The sequence below is a fragment of the Gossypium hirsutum genome, chromosome D08, assembly GCF_007990345.1.
Source record: "Gossypium hirsutum isolate 1008001.06 chromosome D08, Gossypium_hirsutum_v2.1, whole genome shotgun sequence".
Taxonomy (NCBI): domain Eukaryota; kingdom Viridiplantae; phylum Streptophyta; class Magnoliopsida; order Malvales; family Malvaceae; genus Gossypium; species Gossypium hirsutum.
The window spans coordinates 59,714,692-59,735,613 of record NC_053444.1 but is presented as its reverse complement, the minus strand read 5'-3'; the positions used below and the strand labels follow the sequence as shown (position 1 = coordinate 59,735,613).

Genomic DNA, 20,922 nt, shown 5'->3' with positions numbered 1-20,922 from the left:
AATTTATTATTTGATTAGTTTATTATTTTTGGAATATGAAGATAAAATATAATATTTTTAATACAAATATTTTTATTGAGAATTACCCGATACCTGTGTTTTTTAATTAATCTTTAGAAGATATTAGACGATTAAGTATAGAAAGGTTTTAACAAGGTTGATTAAGGGTTAGTTTGACAATACTTTTGAAAAATGTTGTGAAAAAGTACTTTTGAGAATTAAAATGTCTATTTTAAACATGTTATTATTAAGTAACAAATATGCATTTAAATAATATTTAAATTAGTTAATATTATTATATTTTAGTAAGAATATAAAAAAATATTATTATTTGTTGTTAATATTTTAATATATGAAATATAAATTTTAAATATTTTTAAGCAATAAATATTAATTATTTATAAAATTTAATTAGAATATATAAATTATATTTTAAATATTTAAATATAACCATTAAATATTTGTAATTAATATTTTAAAACATATTTTTTTATTTTTAACTAATGATTTAACACATTTGTAATTAAAGCACCAAGAAAAAAAAAGAAAGTACTATGTTATTGGAGGGAGTGAAAAAATAATTAAGCACCAAAAATGTTTTGGGGAGAAAAAAATTCAGAAGTGAAAAGTACTTTTGAAAAGCTAAAAATTTCAACCAAAAGTAGTTTATTTTGCACAATTTTTCTTCCAAAAGTGTTTTTGGAGTTAGAAGTTTTTTTTTATAAGTAATAAAGAACGGGCCCTAAGGCTTAGATTTTTTATTACTGGTTCTATTGAGTCTAATTTTAATATATGCATTTATTTTGTTTGATTTTTAATGATTTTCTATTAACTTTTAAACGAATTAAAATTTAATAAAAAAATATTTTTTTATGGTTTAGCTTAAATTTAAAATCAATTTCGTTCTTTTTAATTAAAAAAATTAATATTCTTAATAAAATTTGAAATTAAAATATGCCATTCTTCGCAACTTTAAAATTTATTCTATATACTCAGATGCATCATACACGACCAATTTCATTAGGGAGTTATTGGGAACTACAACTCAACTTCATTTTCTAATTAAAAGAAACCAAGAACAAAAAAAGAGGTGCATTCAGCTGCCACTCACAAAAGAAAAAGAAAGAAGAAAAATTAGGCGAAAATGGAGGTATCCTCCATCTTCCTATGCAGTTGAGGAACAAGAAGAACCTGTACCTCCTGTTAGACATAAAACTTTAAGCAACACAGGAGCCAGGGGGATAGCACTCTATGAGTAGAGAAGAGCAGGTGAGGATTATCAATGTTCTTGTACCAAAATTATGTAGTACTCCAAGCATTTTATTGAGGACAAGCTGGCCCATTCAATGTCAACTCGCCATCACTCCTGGACCACATCCTGAGTTAGATGGTCTCTTAAGTCTGTCAATGGAGGAAGACTCAAGTCGATTCTGTCCAACTACAACCAGGTATCTTGTCCAGCTTCTTCCTGTCCATATTCCTTCTCATTCGTCTAGCATCCTGCCACCTCCCAAAAGAGGCATAAATATTGGCAAGGAGAGAATAATAACCACCTGTACCAGGCTCCAACTCAAAGCAATGCTTAGCTGCAATCTCTCCGAACTCAACATTTTTATGTACACTACAGGCTTGAAGCAAAGCTCCCCAAACACCAGTATGGGGCTTCACAGGCATACTCTTTATTAGTTTATATGCTTCTTCTAATTTTCCTGCCCTGCCCAAAAGATCAACCATGATTGCATGGTGATCAGTTGAAGGTACAAGGCCATTGTCCTTCATTAAATTAAAGCATTGGTAGCCTTCTTCAACCAGGCCAGCATGATTATAGGCAGTTAATAACCCGGTGAAGGTAGCTAAATTTGGTTGAATTTGCGATTCCACCATTTCTTGGAATAACTTGATGGCATCAATAGCCTTGCCATTGATGGCACAGCCAGCTATCATTGCACTGTAAGCAACAACATCCTTTTTTCTCAGACCATTAAAAAGCTTATAGGCCTTATCAACATTTCCACACTTCGAATGCAAATCGATTAAAGCAGTAGCCATATGGTCATCCATTTGGATTCCATGCTTATTTATGTATGATTCAATCCATGAACCAAATCTCAATTCTCCTAGTTGTGAACAAGCAGATATAACACTTGCCAAAGTTACTCCATCGGGCTGGATATTGACACCTGATTTAAGCATGTCGTCGAACAACTTTAGGGCTTCCTTTGGTTCACTGTTTTGGGCATAGCAAGATATCATGGCATTAAAGGCTAAATGATCTTTCTCAGGCATTTCGTCAAAGAGTTCGCGGGCAGACTTGACATCCCCACATTTAGAGTACCCACCGATCATTATGATCCAAGTAATATTATTTCTTTGATGCATCATGTCAAAAAATCTCCGAGCTGATTCAATTTCTCCACGTTCCATATAACCACTAATCAAAGTATTCCAAGAAGCGAAACTTTTCTCTGGCATCTGCTTAAAAAATGAAAGGGTCTTATCCATATTTCCCATTTTCGCATACCCTGATAGAATTGCATTCCAAGATATGACATCTTTCTTTGGCATTTCATCAAACACCCTCTGAGCTTCTCCTACGTTTCCAGCTTTCAAATACCCAGATAAAATCGAATTCCACGAGACCACATTCTTTTCAGGCATCTCATTGAAAACCCTTTTTGCAGTATCCATATCACCCAGCTTCGTATAGAAATCCACAAGAGTTGTTTGCACAAAAACACAGTTGCAAACCCCATATATATGAACCTGAGCATGGATCGAAATCCCACCGGTTTTACTCCCAGTCCTAGCGCATGCTCTTAAAGCAGACGATACGGCATGTGTGCTGGGGTACAACCCAAGCTGCTGCATTTTAACATAAAGAGAAAAAGCTTCTTCAAATTGCCCGTGCTGTGATAAAAACCTTACGGTGCAACCCCATGAAAAAGCATCCGGCTTTTGCAAATGGTAGAGGATTTCTCGCACATACACAAAAACACTAGCCGAATAGTTGGTTGTGGATAGAAGGAACTGATGAACCAAGGAAGGCTGGAGGTGGTTAAGGCTTGTAATAAGGATTTGAGCATGAATTTGTTTCGCCTGTTTGATAGTTAGCTGGTTATTTAAGAAGCACTTTACCCTATGAAGCAACATCTAATATACAAGAGGCTAATTAAAATGGCATAATTTGAACCATTTGGATTTGGAATCTCGTGTGCCAAATCAATCAAACCAAAACAGAGAAATACCCTGTAGTTTCTAAGTTTCACTTCAATCCAACTCTTCTGCAGAGTTTGTTCAATCAATTGTCGATATAATCATAATAAAATATCAAACTTTACAATCCAAGTAAAGGATTCCATTTTTGGATTTCACACCTTATGAAGTGATAAACCCTTCTCTAACAGCCAACAAACTCGAATCAGTAAAGAAAAAGAACATTGCACTCTTAAATCGAGTTTATGTAAGAAACACATACGACACAACGGAAGTTCGTTGCGTTTAACACCTTCCTTTCAAAACTCATCCTTCTAAATACCGACGATTTTATCTTCGGTCGGGTCCTGTTAACCCCTTTTTAACCTCCTACTATTTTTGGATAACTACACATTTAATCACTTAATTAAAAAAAGTTACAATTTCATCGTTAAAGTTTTTGAAATTATTTTTTTAGTCACTAGACTGTTAAGTGACACTTCTTTAATTGGTATGATAATAATTTAAGTCATCATCTTTTATACTTTCAGTCAATTTGACATTGATTATATATAAAATGATTAAAATGATTTTTTTTAAAATTTAGAAAATTCTTAAAAATAAAATTAGATAAAGTGAGAGAAAATGAGGGAATTTTATTTTTAAACCCTCCAAATTTTCTCTTTGTATTATTTATATAGAAATATTCAATACCCATTTTTTTAAAAAAAAATAGAAGAAAAACCAAAACATTAAGCAAGATTATTGGTTCTCTATTTTTTATATCTTCAGTTTCTTGATATAATTTTTTTGTTATAAGAAAAAAAAATTCTATTTTTAAATAATTTTGAGTTATTTTATCATTTTATAAATAAACAGGTCAAATTGACAAAAAGTATAAAAATTGAGAATTAAAATTGTTATTATACCAGTTAAAAAAGTGCCACTTAACAATCGAGTGACAAAAAAGATAATTTCAAAAACTTTAGTGACCAAGTTATAATTTTTATTAATTAAGTGATCAAAATAAAACTTATTCATAATTTAGTAACCAATAGTATAGTTTACCTTTAAACTTTTAATTGCCAACAACTACTTATTTAGAAGAAGAGATATGATTTTGAACATATTTGTGCCAACAAAAAGTTTAAACACTTCACACTCATATGCATGTGGAAAACGTATTTGCAATGCAGAGTTGTGTTTAAAAATAACATATAACAAATAATGTAACATTTGATTTTAATTAAAAATAACACATGAAATATATGTAATATTAAAATGTGTAAAAAATATCAAAATAAAACTTCAGTTAGGTAGTAAATTCAAGACATTTCTAATGTAATTGACATAGATTCAAATCCCTCTATGTGCTTATTTTTATTGATTTTTTAAAAAATAATTATAAAAAATTAAAATACCCTTAAATGGATTCTTTTATGTCATTGGCATATACTCTTACTATGATGATATAATTTTAAAAGAATAAATTTAAATTGAAGAGTAAATTATTTGAGAGCTTATACTCCATTATTTAAGTTATTTTCTTAAGAGTAAGAGACCATCTGTATTCTGTTGTCACTTCCTCCTTTTCTACTTTTCTTGTTAATTATAAAATGAAAAAGCTCATTCTAGCAAACTGAATTGCAGATAAAATAATATAACACTAAAATCAACTAGAAATTCTCACAATTATACAACTTTGAAATTGATGCTATATATCAGTTACAACAAAAACAAGGCTTAAATAAATAACATGTAAACCCCCCCCCCCCCCAAAAAAAAAAAAAAGAAGAAAAAAAGAGTATGAAGAGCCGAATACCAATGCAGGGCAGCAATTTACATCCACAAACACTTCCACTATATCTTCCATTAATCATCCTCTAATGCAGAGTAGATCATCCTAACAAACACATATCAAAGTTTCCAAGTTAGCAGGCTACTACTCAATAAAAAGCAACATGTTTAGAGGGAGCATTTTTGTCTACTGTTAGAAAAATACCAGAATACAGCGAAAAAGAGGAGAACGACGACATAGGTGAGTTTAAAAAGGCGTTTCTTCTTCTCCCAATGAAGCAAGTTAAATATCTCTGTAACATCTACCAGGTGCTGTTTCCGAGTGTAACTGATAACGTCAAAGTTAGGAAAAACAACCCCGAAGCATACACTATTTCAAAAGCACTCAACATACTGTAAAATATAACTATAACCATGCAAGAGGCTAAGAAGAGTCTCACGTTCAATCTTCAATAGCTAGTGTAACTAACTTTGCAGAAGAGATAGCTTATATTGTTCGGGACTTGCAAAACGAAGCAGAAACTTGTTACTATGGCAGCTAATCAATCTCCTCTTTCACTCTTTTGCTATTTTCTCCTTGATGAAGATATAAAGCCTTCTATTATTTCCATCTATTGATACATATAAGATTTTCTTTGCAATTAGTGTTTCATAGCAAGAGTCTCTAAACTAAGAGAGGGCTAAAGGTAAACAAAGCAAACGGTTATCTATTTGTTGATATTCATATTAACTACAAGGCGTATAACCATTTTCCATACAGTTCCAATGCTACCTATATTAAATTATTCAAGTATTAACTATCCATTGATGTATGTCATCTCATCATTCACATTATAGAACAAGCTCTCCGAGTTGGAACTAGATAGAATTGATCGACCAGAGAGGGGTTTACATCCTACTGGACATAGAGTTGCAAGCTCAATATTAAAGGGAGATGCAAAGAAGAAATTTGAAATTAACATTGAACCAAAGCTGGTTCTCCTCAAAACAGACTCCACTGATAATAAAATGTAGATAAAGGAGGGAGAAAAAAACTTACAGTCTGACATTGTAGTACAAGTATGGAGCACATAACAGTGACATAACCCAATGCCCTGTTAGTAGATAGAAAAAACATAAAAATCCTTCCAGGATAAATTCCGGCAACACCACTTTGTTTATCCGTGATGAAGAATCATAAGGATTGATGTAATCAAACTCTAAATCAGCCAAGCATATGAGCTGCAGCAAAATTATCAAGCTGTTAAATTTCCCTTTCCAGTTTTCAATATAAATAAACAGAACAATAACCTAGTTACTCAAATCAAAGGGCAGTGAGATAATATTCCAGAAATCAAAACTTCAAACACAGATTCTTATAACAAAATACAAAATACCCAGAACTAGTATTCTCTTTTTTTAGCACTTAATAAGGAATTTAGTTGCAAATAAATTGAAGAATAAACTAAACAATCATTACCCACCAAGTCAATTTAATACATCATATACTAGATTAGATGAAGGGATTGACCTGATAAACGAGGATAATGAGGAGGGCAACGAGGATGAAGAAAGAAAAAAGCCATATGAAGAGATCTACCATGCCTCTCTTTCTCTATCTCTGCCCCCTCTTCCGTTGGGAATTATTGCTTGGTTGATAAGAGGATGAAGCTCCGACAATAGCAGGGGCTAAGCCGGGTGACTAATGCCCTCGGGTGTCCCCTTTCCCTGAGGAAGGTTATTATTGGATTGACTTATTGCACCGGAAACGCAGAAAATACCCAACCAGAAGTAGCCTATATAACTCAGTTTTTGAGTTTTAAGGCTTGCAGTACTTTCTGTTTTTAACCTTTTTTAGGATTTCTTTTTCATTATTTTCCTTCTTCGAGGACTCCGACCGCGACTAGTATACTCAATTTCCAGGGAAAAAAATAATTTTTAGGATAAATTTCTCCCAAGTCCATAGTTTATATTTTGGTTATTCAACTTTAAAAAGTTATAAAATGTCATTATTGAATTATATGAAAGTTTTGATTTAAGTCTTCATTAAATTATTCAAAAGTTTTTAGTAAGTCACTATGTTATTAAGGGTTTTTTTTTAAAATTTGGTTAGTGAGCTCTAAATAACAATTTGATGATCAATACGGTAAATTTGGTTAGATTTGAGTTGATCTGAGGTTCACTGTTGGAGATCGAAGAAGAAAGCTATTTAATTTTGGTCGTGAGATTTAAAGTTGTTTCATTAAAAAATTGAACTATAGAAGAAAATGGGAAATGGAGCTTCTGATTTATGCAAGCGATGTGAATAGCAAAGGCTATACAAAAACAATTTTAATAGCCGAATAACTTAAACGAAAACTTTCACATAGTTTAGTGATAATTTTGTAACTTTTTGAAGTTGAGTGACCAAAACATAAACTTATTAATACTTTAATGATATAGAGTGTCATTAGAGATTTCATATTTCGGGTGCTAGTCTTGAATGTTCTACCGATGGTTGAGGTCCTGCATTTGTTGCGGATCCTCCACATCTCGTGTGAGCAGTATCGTATAGCTAACATTCCGATCCACAGCTCGTGTAAGCACTATTGTAAAGGAATATAACACCCCTAACCCGTATCCGTCGCCGAAACAAGGTTACGGAGCATTTCCGAAATAAACAGATCAAATACAGACATTTCATATTATTTAACATCTATGTCAGATATTATTCATAAAGTCCCTTAGATGAGTCCTCGAGATCCAAAACATACATTAGAAACAAGTCGGGACTAAACTGGGTACTCAAAAATTTTTTCACTAAATTTTAAAATTTATTCAAGGTGTAAGGGACATACGCCCGTGTCTGAGGCCGTTTGGACATTCGAAATAGGGCACACGGTCATGTCCCAATCCGTGTCCATACCTGTGTAACTCTCTAACTTGGGTCACACGGCCAAGTCACACGCCCGTGTGCTAGGCCGTGTTTAGGTGCAGAGGTCACACGGCCAAGCCACACGCCCGTGTGCCAGCCGTGTGATCAATTCTAAGCATTCTGTTTTGAAAATTTTAAGATGCAGGGGACACACGGCCAGAACACACGCCCATGTGCTAGGCTGTATGTCACACACGGCTGAGACACACGCCCGTGTCTCTGCCCGTGTAGACGAAAATAGGCCATTTCCAATGCCACTTTTCTCACCCAAATTTGGCTTGCACGTACATTAACACTTCAACACATTACCAAGCCAATTCAAAACATTTAAACCAAGCCAAATCCAAGTCATATGCATTATATATTACCTCATTTAACCAAGTATACAAATTTACTTACTTACCTACTTGAGCAAATATTCATATGCATAATCCATACCCACTTCAACTTCAATCTTTTTACCATACACATTAACTAGATAAGACACACATATATACATCAATATATATATCAATCACAAGCCATTTCAAATGGCTAGTTACAACCAAACATGTATGTGTCAACATTGACTAATTAACCTATACATGCCATTATAACCAAAGTTGTGTTACTAAATATATCGAGATGAGCCGATGGATAGTGTGATGATATCTCCGCCAAACTTCCAACCCAACGAGCTTTCAAGTTACTATAAAACAGAGTAAGCATTTTATGCTTAGTAAGTTCATATAACGGGAAATTTAACTTACCATTCAATTACAATTAAGATAAGTATCTAGAGCATACTCAAACAATTTGGCCTAAAGCACTAACACATATTCTCATCAAACATGTTAGTCAAGTCGTGTAATTCACATGAATATCAAGAAACCTATTGAGCTCATCAATAATACAATTTCCATATACATGTATTTAACACTTCAAGTATCCATGAACATGTAAATATCATATCTTTGTATTTTAAATATTTCTCATAGTAATTCATCTTGAATTCATATAATCTCATATCGGAACTTTACCCGTTGAATCATTTAAATTATCGATGGATACAAATGTAGTATACATGAAGTGTATGAATGTGAAATCTGTCAGTTCATATTGGGGAGTGCTCTTTAAAGCACAAAATCGGGAAGCCCTCTATCGAGCCATATAATGGAAAGCTCATGTGAGCCATGTAATGAGAAGATTATCCGGGCTGTATAACGGGAAGCTCATAAGAGCCATAATCGGAAAGCTCATGTGAGCCAATAACGGGTAGCTCCGAAAAGCCATTAATCAGGAAGCTTTGGATAGCCATATATCGAGAAGTTCAAGCGAGCCGTATCAAGAAGCTCCGAAAAGCCATTAACGTGAAGCTCACAAAGAGCCTTTAATCAGGAAGCTCCGAAGAGCCATATATCGGGACGCTCATAAGAGCTACGGTGTGCCCACAACACATGTAGGATCACAACCGATCGGGAAGCTCCGAAGAGCTATTAACGGGAAGCTTACAGGAACCATATAACGGGAAGCTCAAGAGGGCTAATATCAGGACGCTCTTTTGAGCTATGGTGTGTCCGCAACATATGCAGGACCATAACCAATTCGGGAACCCTGTATCCATCGAATCTCATTTATCTTAAACGAGACTTAATATTTACCAAACATTATCGAATATGTGATTTTTTTTATATACATGGCATATATACATTTCAAATACACAACATTCAATTTAAAACATGTAAACATACAATTTAGTTACACGAACTTATCTTGACAAATGTTCGTGTATTTGAAATATACTAATCCGACACTTTTTCTTTTCCACAATCTAACTTCATATTTGAGTTATTTGTATCTATACAAGTAAATTTAACTCAATTTAATACAATTCATAATCAATTCAATTCAATTCACATCCTAGGAAAAATTACCATTTTGCCCCTATACTTTTAATTAATAACGATTTCATCCGTAGGCTCGAAAAATGAAATTCATGCAATTTAATCCTTATTCCAAGCCTATAAAATTTTTACATATAACATTTTCAGCCCATGTAATTCATAAAATTTAGAATTTTTCCATGAATTTTACATCTTTACAATTTAGTCCCTAAATCACAATTTCATCAAAATTCACTTTACAAAAGTTGTTTATCTATAAAAAATCTTTCATTTTCTACCATAAATTTCATAATTCATTCATATTCATCCATGGAAAAACCCCAGTACCTTTATAACTTTGCAAATTAATCCCCGAGATAGCTAGATTAAGCTATTACGATCTTGAAAATATAAAAATCATTAAAAACGAGACTTGAATACTCACCTAATTAGGCTAAATAAGTTTCTCTTTCTTCAATTCTTCATGGATAGGGTTTCTATATTTTATTTGGGAAAGATGATGATAAATGATGATATTTTTCTTTACTTTATTATTTATCATCTTTCCAATTTTATCCTTTTCTTTTTCTAATTTTCCATTGATGAGTAATCATTTTTATCTACTAACTCTTCTTAATGGTCTATTTTCCATATAAGGACCTCTAATTTTGAATTTCATAGCTATTTGATCCCTTTAGCTACTAGAATTTAACTTTTGCATTTTATACAATTTGGTCCTTTCTATCTAATTAAACATGTAATCGGTAAAATTTTATTAACAAAATTTCTATACGATATTCCTATCATACGGTAAACCATAAAATAATTTTAAAATAAATTTTCTTACGAACTCAAATTTGTGGTCTTGAAACCACTGTTTCGATTTCACTAAAAATGGGCTGTTACAAGAAATGTTACGGTTATATAGAAAGACACACTATGTGTGTGAGCATTCCCAAGTATCTGATGTAATTCTAGATGGTTCAATGGGTAAGTAAAGAAAATGGCACAATAAGTATACAAATGAAACAATTCATGATCATATGAAAAGGTTAATGAGTTAAATGATGTGTATATGAAACTTATTTACTATATGATTGAATTCATTTGTATCATGGATAAGCATGCTAACTTGTGAGTAATGGTGCTTGTATAGGCTATATTAAGCTTATGGTCTTGGTAATGACATTATGCACATTTTATAGTTTGTGCTAAAGAAATGGTAAGTTATGTTTGAATTTATACGAGTTTACTAAGCACTCATTGGTTACGTAGTTTTTTTCCTTTGTTTTATAGATAATCGAAAGTTCGATCGGTTGGAAGCTAGTCGGAAACCTATCACACTATCCAACAACCATTTCGGTAGTTTTTGAGTATTTTGGCCAAGGTTAATAATGACATGCATAGGATATTTTGTAATGGTAGTTTATGAATGTGTTAATGGTGATTTGGTAGGTTCATGCTTGTGAAGTTTATGTTTGAATTTGATGAACTTTTAATGCTTGTTTAAGTTAGATCATTTTGGTCATTCTTAAGTGCTTGTATATGAGGCTCTTTTGGTATGTATGTGGTGGTTTGGAAATGGTCATTTGTGATATCATGTAGTGGTTAAATGAACTAGGTTTGTATGCTTGAAATATGACAATATTGACTTGTTTTGGTAAATGATGTTTTGGTATGATTGTGGTGCCTTTGAATGACATATTGGTTAGATGAATTAGGATGTTTGAGATGGTATGTTAGGTGTGTGTAATTGATGTTTTAAATCCCTTGTATGTATGCCCAAATGGTATGGATGGCTAGGTATGATTTTGGCCTTGAAATGGCATGAATTTAGGGTCAAAATATTGATCACACGGCCTGGCGACACGGACGTGTGTCATTTGAAATTTCTTAGTGTTTCAAGTCAGTGAGTTACACGACCTAGCACATGGCCGTGTGTGGCAACTCAGAAAGTTACACTGCCTGTGACACAATTGTGTGACCCTAATCAGTGAGTTACACGGGTGAGGACACAGGTTGGGACACGACCGTGGGTCCCTTTGTTTGAATGTTACACGACCTGGGATATGTCACATGGTCTGGCCGCACAACCGTGTGACCCCTGTTTTTACATTTTTGTAACTTTCTCTTAAATCTTCTGTTTTATTTGAAATTAGTCTCGAATTGCTTTTAAGCTATTTTTAGGGCCTTGAAGGCTCGATTTAGGGACCAAATGCATATGTTTGATTATATTTAATGTGATTTACTTAAGTAATGTTTAATTATTCTATTGAGATGTATTAAGGTTAAAGGTTTTCGAATGTACGGTAATGCTCCATAACTCTAATCTGGCGACGGAGACGGGTTAGGGGTGTTACACAATGACAAAACTTAAAAAAAAAACTTAACGAGTGACTTAAATAAAAAAATTTAAATAGTTTAATGACTTAAATGAAATATTTAAAATAATTCAATGACCAAATTGTAACTTTTTTTAATTAAGTGACTAAAACAAAAAATTACCTATAACTTAGTAACTGCTAATGTAATTTATCTTAATTCGTTTTTAATTACCCAAGTCATCATAAGAGAAAAGCAAGAAAGGTATTCTTTATACATAGGAAAGTAGAGAAAAAATTGTATGAAACTATGATTTCAGATTATCATTACCCTTTTCCAATGAGAAAATGACAAATAAAAAATTTTCTTTTGATTTTTAGTTTTTTTCTCCTGAAAAAATTCAAATCCAACTAAAAATGTTAAAAATCAGGAGAAAAAATTTGATTTATAAGTCTCACATTAGAAATGGATAAGAATAATGTGGAATTACAATTTCATATAATCTTTTTTCTAAACGAATAATGTTTTTCTTCTTATAACCTCTCAAACTTTTTTTTAAATACACTCCAACGAGGTGCCTTAATTTTATCATACCCACTGAATTAAATTGTGAAAAGAAGTTATGCATTTCAATGATCAATAGCACTGGAAATTTCACCCGTGGGCTACAGCTTCTGCCAACTTTAACTTCTGTTTTATTTTCCCGTAACGTGACTCCATCTTCAAAAAAATTACATTTAAGTTCTTTTATGCATCACTATTTAGCAATTTAACATTATTTCAAGAGAAAATTATATATGTTATAATTGTCACTTGTTAGAGCAGTATGAGCATAGGTGGTCATGAAATCCCCTATTATCTGAAGCAAAGGAAGACCTTCCACAGCCTTCGTATTCCTCTTACGATTTTGGCTACTGTTCGAGCCATGAAAGCCGGAACAAAATAGGCCGGGGATTTGGCTTTTGCTGGACCAATTTTTGAAACATAAGAACCGGATCCTCCATTGCGACAATGGGCCAAACTGCTCTTTTTTCTAAGATAGAAGGTTCTGCAACTAGCATCGCCGATTAACTGTAACTTATCCAAACCTTATAGGTGACAGGACAGGATCAAGAACAGGATTAGTTATTTGCAACCAGATGGGGTAGAAATAGAATGTAAGAAAAAGATCAACATGAGATGAGTGGCCACTTACTTTGAAGGCTAAAATAAGAATGATGTAATTCAAATCCCAAACTGTAATCAAGCTTAGGAGTTCTCCTTTCATCAGCATACTTGTGCAGAACAAGCTTTATAGCGTCTTCGACACTGGCCCCTAATTTCACCATGGTTCGGACTGGTCCTGGACTTCTTTCAACCCATACGTTGATCACAACTTTAGCTTCTTTGTTGTAACCCTTGCATGGCATCAACAAGGAGAGGGAACACCATTAAAATCTCCATTATGGATGTGTATTAATGCAAAGTTTGATGATCAATGAGAGTTTACCTCAAAACTTTATTTTGGAGAAGCGAAATCCGACAAAGAATGAGAAGAAGCAAAGGCGTCGATGCTAGTTTGAGGTCCAAACAAAGACGACTCTTCCCCTTTAGACCCCATGAAAGTGCGCGTAGAGCTCCACAGACATGGCTCTGAAGCACATCGTTTCAGAATCCTACTATACTTCGACGACCTTTTCAGTGATCTCCGATGTGGATGAGGCGTCAGTAGTATTGAGGTCGATGATGGGTACGGTAGCCGTCGTCGCCGGAAGCTTGGAAACCTTCGTGGAAGAAATTTTTGGGACATTATTTAAAGAAAAAACACGAAAAGGAATGGTTTTTAAAGATGTGGAGTTAAAGGCTAGGTCAAATGGTTGTGAGAATGTAAAATGGGAATGGCTGTTGGAAAGAGGTAGTTGACACTTGGCAGCATGCGTGTGCGTAATAGGTCGAGTTGTTTCCTAACTCCACCAACATACATAAATTCAAATAATCTAAATTCTATTTTTTATTTAATTTTAATTTTGAGAATATAAAAATAAATATTTGATTTTTAAAATAATGAACCTGACTTGGGAATTTATATAAAGATATTTAAATATTAGATACAATATAAATATTTTTAATTATATTGTACATAAACCCAACTGTAATTTATTATAAGTACTTGAATTGCTTAATTTAATGATTGATTTTGATTATATAATTAAAGTTGTAATTTTATAAAAGCATAACAACTTAGGCAGTTCAGAGTTGAGTTAATATGGTTTTTCATTATATTTTAGTTTAGTTGTAGAGTGCAAACATAATTAAAATTAACAGGTACGCTCATTATTATACCTGATTAGAGGTGTTCATGGGTCGGGCGGTCCGGCCCGGCCCGACGGCCCGCCCGAAATATGGGAGGGTTTGGGTAAAAATATAGGCCCGAAATATGGGCTTGGGCAAAAAAATGAGGCCCGATTAAAAAACGGGCCGGGCCTCGAGCACCACTTTTTTGGCCCGAGCCCGGCCCAGCCCGGCCCGAATAATAAATATTTTTATTTTTTTTTATTTTTTAAAATTTAAAATACTTTTAAAATACTTTTTTAAAATTTTTTAATTTTAAAATATTTTTAAAATACTTTTTTTATTTTTATTTTAATTTTTAAAATAAATTTTTGGTATTTATTTAAAAAAACGGGCCGGGCTGGGCCGGGCCCGGGCTTATGAAATTTTTCTCAGGCCGAGCCTGGGCAAAATTTTAGGCCCATATTTTGGGCCGGGCCTAGGACCCGGGCCAAAATTTTTTTCTGGGCCCGGCCCGGCCCATGAACACCTCTATACCTGATTACATCTCCATCTATCTATTTATCTATTTATAAAGTGTTTAATTTTTTTATCATTTTTTTAATTTATTTTAAACTATTCAAGTAGCAATTAATTTATTTTTTATTAGATTAACATCTATGTTAATTTTGTTGGCAGTATTATATCATTAAACTCTTTATTAATGTGAATTTCTTGTATCTAATTTTGTTCTATTTTTCTAAATTTTTTTAATTAATTTTATTTTCATTAGATTAAAATATATATTACTTTTGTGGGTTTTTTTACAAAAATATTATAAAAAAATAAAAAAATAACCAAAATATTATAACTTTTTTTATTTACCAAAAAATATTTTTTTATTTACCAAAATATATAAAAAAACAAAAAAAACCTACAAAAAAAGTCTGCACCGATTTGACGGCACCTTGGTCACGCCAAAACGATTGGCGGCACCAAAGGTGCCAAAACCATTGGCGGCACCAAAAGTGCCAATGCCATTGGCGGCACCAATAGTGCCAAAGGCATTGGCGGCATTACTCGTGTTATAAACATGACTTCCGTTCAGCTGAAGGGAGAAAAATCAGAAGAAAAAGAAAGAAGAAGAAGAGGTGCTGCGGAAAAGAAGAGAAAAAGAGAGAAAAAGAAGGTATTTTTTTAAAAATAATTGATTATATTGTTGTTATTGTTTTGTATATTTTGTAATATTTTTTGTTTTAGTTTAGTTATTAAGATTAATAAAACTGAAATTTATAGTTTTAGTTAGTATTATTATTATTGTTGTTGCTGTAGTTGTTGTTGTTGTTGTTAGTATTAAGATGTTATTAATGTAGTAAGATGTAACTTAGTAGTATTATTATTGTTAGTTATTATTTTTATTTACCAAAATAAACTAGTTAGTAAAAAACTAGTATTATTATAGTTAGTTAGTTATTATTTTTAGTAAAATTAATAATTTTAGTGTGTATTATTTTGAGTAGAAAATTATTAATATTATTAGTGTGTTAGTTATTAGGATTAGTGGTTAAACGGTTTTCATGTAGAAAATTGCATATTGAAACATTAAATTTTTTTAAGTAATTTAGTTACCGTTCGAGAATTTTTATGAGATTTTATTTTTTTTTTTGACAGATTAAATATTGAAGATGAATGCTAAGTTTCTTGTATGCGTTTATTTCAATGGAATCATCTTGACAACAAGTGTTGGATGTGTATTTAAATGTCGGCAACAAATAGCAATGAGATTTAATAGAAATGTACCGTTCGATGAAATGAAGGCAAGGATTAATGCAAAAATTCATAGACGTTGTGGGAGAAGGATATCAAAAATTTTCTACAAGTTTTCAGTTTCGACAAATCCGGTCAAATTCGTCGAAATGGAACTTGTAGACGACGAAGACGTGGAGACAATGGTCGATCTCTACTGTGGGAATGGGAGTGAGAAGAATGCACCAATTCACTTATTTGCTGAGTTAGTCGGTATGGAGCAAAATGAAGATGTTAATGCATCTGATGAAGAAGACGGGGCTGAAGAACCGTGGATGGTGGCTCCAATATCATACGTTGATAATGAATCAACTATGGGTGGGATCGATATCGACCTGAATATTACACCCGATGTTGATATGGTTGGTGGTGAAGAAGAATGTGCTGGCGAAGAAGAAGGTGGTGGCGATCATTGGGATGAAGAGGTCGATAGTGACGGTGATCCCAATGTGGACGATGTACCTGATGATATTGACGATGAAGATGTCAACAACGATGAAGGCATTAACGCTTCTTCGATCAGCGAGCAGATGCGGCGTATTTTGATACACAATAATCCTGGGCCACACATGTCGCTCATAGACCCCGACGCAGCGTATGTAGTTGAGTTTCCGGAGTACCCTGAAATAGCTCATTCTCATGGGCTGGCCGTAACATCTGATGATGAAGAGTTATTCATAGGCCAGAGATTTAGGTGTAAAGAAGATTGCATATATGCCATTAAACGGTACATCATGAAGATATCGGTGGATTATAAAGTCTCCGTGTTTACTCCGATAATATATGTTGGGGAGTGTTGGAAGGCAGCGGAAGGCTACAATTGGCGGGTACGAGCTGCATTCATTAGAAGTTCTCAGATGTGGGAGATACAAAAATTTGTTGGTCCTCATACATGCACATCAACACGTATAACAGAAGATCATGGAAAACTTGATTCGAAAACTATTTATACGTGTATCATGCCAATGGTGAAGGACATGCCGACCATTAAAGTTTCGGTACTCATTGCGGAAATGCAAGCACGATTCCAGTATCGAGTCTCATATCGGAAGGCATGGATAGCTAAACAGATGGCAATGGAGCAACTGTATGGGGATTACGATTCGTCGTATAACGAGCTTCAATGTTGGATAGCTGCTATGCGGGAGTACGTACCGGAGACTGTGATTGAGTTGCAGACAAGTCCATATTACGGCCCGGATGACCAGTTACAGCCGGCAAAAAGGATTTTCCATCGGATGTTCTGGACGTTCGATCCATGTGTGCGGGCATTTCCCCACTGCAAGCCACTTGTACAGGTGGATGGGACCTGGCTGTATGGAAAATATACACAGATCTTACTTCTTGCAGTTGCTCAAGACGGTAACAGAAACGTGCTCCCGATAGCATTTGCTATCGTAGATAAAGAGAACATGAAGTCTTAGGAATTCTTCCTTACAAATCTGCGGAGGTATGTTATTAGGAACGATAACATTTGCATCATCTCCGATAGAGGGAAGGGTTTAATTGTAGCTATTAGGCGTTCCGGTGTGCCGTAGAGATCCGTTTACTGCATTCATCACATTGCGTCTAACTTCCATAAAGATTATAAGAATGCAGGCTGAAAGAGACAAGTTGTGGCAATGGGTAAATGATAACCTTATCTTTTCAATATAAGTTGTAATGTTTGATGTTATCGACTTACTAGACTTATTTTTTGTTAATACGTATGCAGCGTACGAGTTAGAGCCACATATTTTCCGGCAAAGAATGATCCAACTTGAGAGTGACATGGAGGGGCAGACAAACACATCTTTTCGACAATGGTTGCGCACAGTGGAGCCGTGGCAGTGGGCTCAAAGTTTTGACGAGGGCTTTTGTTATGGCCACATGACCACAAACTTAGTCGAGGGGATCAACGCTGTCTTGTTGAAAACACGTCATCTTCTGATTGCATCGGTATTTTCTGCTACTTTCTACAGGCTGGCTACTTTGATGCCAAGAATGGGTCAGCAGCAAGTCGACCAGATTCAGGCGGGACATGTGTTTGTCGAACATGTAAGGGATACAATGGTCGTAAACCGTCGGTTGGCGAGGTCAATGAACGTGGAAATATATTCACGACGACTGGAAACGTTTCGAGTTACTGAGAACATCGGTCGTCGACCTAGGTCCTACGGAGTTTATCTCCGGAACATACGGTGCGAGTGTAGGAAGTTCGAAACCCTTTATTATCCCTGTGTGCATGTCGTGGCAACGTGTACTAAAGTCAACCTTGATGCTGAACAATAAGTCGATGATGTGTACACGCTGGAGCGCACATTACGTGTCTGGGAGAATGAGTTCCCCGTCCTGCCTGACCTATCTACGTGGGAGGTGCCGCCGATAAATTTCGAGCTTCTCCTAAACAGAGGGTTACGGAGGAATTCAAGGGGTCGTCCATAGTCAAGCAGAATTCGTAATAAGATGGACATTAGGGAGAAATCTGACAGAAAGCGTTGTGGAATATGCAGGTTAAGTGGTCATAGCCGGAATAAATGCCCTAACCGAAACTTTCATGTTGGACAGTCGTCCGGATCGGGTCGAAATTAAGCTAATGCTGTAAAATTTTTATGTATATTGTTATAAAAAGTAATTTAATTAATAATAATTTTTATTATTCGGCTTATGCTTACGCTTAAATTGTATCCAAATTGTCCCAGATTAAGTTATAAAATACCATGTGCGCATTTGGAATTATTAAGATTATATCAAAAATAGAGGATTCATAATTCGATTCAGCTTTAATATAATGAAAAAATAGAATAATGGATATTTATACAAAAAATTCAGAAGTAAGCAAAAATTAAAATAGAAATATTAAATTTATACAAAAAGGGCATTAAACCCCTAAAATTGATGGTTCGATAGTGTTGTCCTAGGGGTATACCTACGCGGAGGTCGACGCTCACGGCCTGGGCGACGACCAGCATCCTCATCGTCCGCAGGTGGGGGTGTGGCAAACATAGAGGAAAGGTCTTGTGGCTCGTTCGCCACCGACGAACTTGAACCGGAATGAGCCCCATAATGTTGCGAATACGTGTCGGAAGAGCCGGGCATGCCATACTACGGCCGGGGGGATCCAAACAGTTCAAACACGTAGGCGTATTCGCCCTCTGCGAAGCTCGGATAATATTAACCGCCCACCAAATCTGGACGACGTGATACCACTCAACGACGTTGAAATTTATAATTGGTGTGTTAGTGCACCATATGTGGGAATCAACGAGTGCGGACGAGGGTACAACATTTGTAATTTTCGGCCTCCGGTATGGCATCCATATAAATTGCATGAGTAATAACATTGTAACGAGTTAGACCAATAACATGTGAGTAAGATATAGAAATAGAATAAATGTCATAAATATTAGAATAGCAGCTTACCCCTTCCTGGGCATGCTGTTGAATCCTGAGGCGGTATATCGGGACATCACACGACCTCCCGATGCCTGGACGGGTCGTCCACCTACAAAAAATAATATAGGGTTTAAGGTTGGTAACATTACTCAATATATTATGACTACAAATAATGACAATTTATATTTTATCACCTGAGTGGCAGTGGATACAGATACGGTTGGTGACTAACGGATGCCAAAAACGGCATCCGATAAAGTGCCCAGGACTGTAGCAGTATGAGGCATCCACCGATGTCTTTAACATGCGGTTCTGTCGCTCGACAAAGCTCCCGGTACAGCGTTGCTAAAACGGCGAAACCCCAGCTATACGACCTAGCAGTGGACAAATTAGCTAGCAGGGGCAAGTACGACAAATGCACACTGTCGCCGTTTGCATCAGGCATGAGTACTGCCCCTATCATATGCATGATGTACGCTCGAGTAGCGCACATCAACTCACCTTCAGTGGCGGTCGCTGATAATTGTCCAATTTTGGCTTTTAGCCATGTAAATTTTATGCCGGAAAAATATTTATCACCGTCCTCTGGCGACTCTCCTAGGAGTTGATAGCAAAGTGCAGCTGGATCGGTAAATGAAGATACTCCCGTTACGGGACTCCCGTCAATTGGGAGCCCAAGCTACAATGCAATATCCTCCAAGGTCACCGTGCACTCCCCGCACGACAAATGGAAAGTGTGGGTCTCCGAGCGCCACCGCTCCACTAGCGCAGATAATAAATTAAAGCGCAAGTCGGAGGACTGGATCAATGCTACTGACCCAAATCCGGCTAGCTCCAGGTACGGCATCAATCGTGCATCTGGAGCTTCCTTTAAAACACTCACACGGACCCTTAATACTCGGAACGAGTCCTAATAGTGTTAAATTATAGAAAAAATATTACGATAACATAATTTATTTGTATATACTGCGTATATCCTTTTTAAATAAATAGAACTCGTGATTAACAAATAATAAATCATACCGCGTTATTAACCACATCAGATATGTGTCTAATATCGCTTCGAATCAATCGAGCCATTGCTGTAACAGCCCAATTTTCAGTAGTGTCAGAACAGTGATTTGAGATCACTAAATTCGATGAAGAAGTTAGAAATATTTTTGAATTAGTGAATTTTGTGATTTAAAAGAAATTATTAGGTAAATTGGGTTGAAAACGAGATATCGAGACCTCGATATTATAAACTGAGCCGTAAATATTTTTATAAATATTTACGGAGTGTCAATAGGATAATATTAAAGTTTCGTTAAGAAATTTTAATGTTTCGATAGTTAATTATGAAAAAGGATTAAATTGCAATAGGGATAAAAGTTTAATTATAGATTAAAGAAAAGTTAAAAGGACCAAATAGGCAATTATGCCTTT

The 20,922-nt window shown here is 34.8% G+C and overlaps 4 protein-coding genes across 5 annotated transcripts; all 4 read right to left on the bottom strand.

The window, feature by feature from the left end:
- Positions 1 to 997: 997 nt before the first annotated feature.
- On the bottom strand, positions 998 to 3,543 carry LOC107941639 (pentatricopeptide repeat-containing protein At4g22760). Its single transcript, XM_016875213.2, has one exon. The coding sequence runs from the start codon at positions 3,148 to 3,150 to the stop codon at positions 1,420 to 1,422; it is 1,731 nt and encodes a 576-aa protein (XP_016730702.1). The 5' UTR covers positions 3,151 to 3,543; the 3' UTR covers positions 998 to 1,419.
- A 1,332-nt stretch (positions 3,544 to 4,875) lies between these two features.
- On the bottom strand, positions 4,876 to 6,843 carry LOC107941641 (protein cornichon homolog 4). The gene is made up of 4 exons (XM_016875217.2): positions 6,500 to 6,843; positions 6,029 to 6,210; positions 5,195 to 5,317; positions 4,876 to 5,095 (listed from the first exon to the last, which is right to left on the bottom strand). Exons 1-4 carry the CDS (start codon positions 6,569 to 6,571, stop codon positions 5,065 to 5,067), a joined length of 408 nt encoding a protein of 135 aa, XP_016730706.1. The 5' UTR covers positions 6,572 to 6,843; the 3' UTR covers positions 4,876 to 5,064.
- Positions 6,844 to 12,668: 5,825 nt separating this feature from the next.
- On the bottom strand, positions 12,669 to 13,862 carry LOC107941640 (uncharacterized protein At4g22758). Of its 2 annotated transcripts, XM_016875216.2 has the most exons (3): positions 13,556 to 13,862; positions 13,262 to 13,463; positions 12,669 to 13,154 (listed from the first exon to the last, which is right to left on the bottom strand). In XM_016875216.2, the coding sequence occupies exons 2-3, from the start codon at positions 13,392 to 13,394 to the stop codon at positions 12,922 to 12,924; spliced, it is 366 nt and encodes a 121-aa protein (XP_016730705.1). In that variant the 5' UTR covers positions 13,395 to 13,463; positions 13,556 to 13,862; the 3' UTR covers positions 12,669 to 12,921. The 2 variants fall into 2 exon arrangements, with proteins under 2 accessions (XP_016730705.1, XP_016730704.1); XM_016875215.2 differs by lacking the exon at positions 13,556 to 13,862 and having other exon boundaries at positions 13,262 to 13,548.
- Positions 13,863 to 18,990: 5,128 nt separating this feature from the next.
- On the bottom strand, positions 18,991 to 20,577 carry LOC121220363 (protein MAIN-LIKE 1-like). The gene is made up of 5 exons (XM_041100057.1): positions 20,521 to 20,577; positions 20,261 to 20,407; positions 19,692 to 20,176; positions 19,525 to 19,606; positions 18,991 to 19,206 (listed from the first exon to the last, which is right to left on the bottom strand). Exons 1-5 carry the CDS (start codon positions 20,575 to 20,577, stop codon positions 18,991 to 18,993), a joined length of 987 nt encoding a protein of 328 aa, XP_040955991.1.
- Positions 20,578 to 20,922: the final 345 nt, after the last annotated feature.

What these genes read in the sequence shown, in the direction of transcription:
- LOC107941640 (XM_016875215.2), bottom strand. Translation starts at nt 13,475, where the DNA reads ATGCCATGCAAGGGTTACAACAAAGAAGCTAAAGTTGTGATCAACGTA. An exon ending in TTCTTATTTTAGCCTTCAAA is followed by an intron (nt 13,155 to 13,261) that starts GTAAGTGGCCAC and finishes GTCACCTATAAG; the next exon opens with GTTTGGATAAGTTACAGTTA.
- LOC107941641 (XM_016875217.2), bottom strand. Translation starts at nt 6,571, where the DNA reads ATGGTAGATCTCTTCATATGGCTTTTTTCTTTCTTCATCCTCGTTGCC. An exon ending in TCATTATCCTCGTTTATCAG is followed by an intron (nt 6,211 to 6,499) that starts GTCAATCCCTTC and finishes ATTTTGCTGCAG; the next exon opens with CTCATATGCTTGGCTGATTT. An exon ending in TTGTACTACAATGTCAGACT is followed by an intron (nt 5,318 to 6,028) that starts GTAAGTTTTTTT and finishes TGACGTTATCAG; the next exon opens with TTACACTCGGAAACAGCACC.
- LOC107941639 (XM_016875213.2), bottom strand. Translation starts at nt 3,150, where the DNA reads ATGTTGCTTCATAGGGTAAAGTGCTTCTTAAATAACCAGCTAACTATC.
- LOC121220363 (XM_041100057.1), bottom strand. Translation starts at nt 20,577, where the DNA reads ATGGCTCGATTGATTCGAAGCGATATTAGACACATATCTGATGTGGTT. An exon ending in CTGTATCCACTGCCACTCAG is followed by an intron (nt 19,607 to 19,691) that starts GTGATAAAATAT and finishes TATTTTTTGTAG; the next exon opens with GTGGACGACCCGTCCAGGCA. An exon ending in AACAGCATGCCCAGGAAGGG is followed by an intron (nt 19,207 to 19,524) that starts GTAAGCTGCTAT and finishes CCCCGGCCGTAG; the next exon opens with TATGGCATGCCCGGCTCTTC.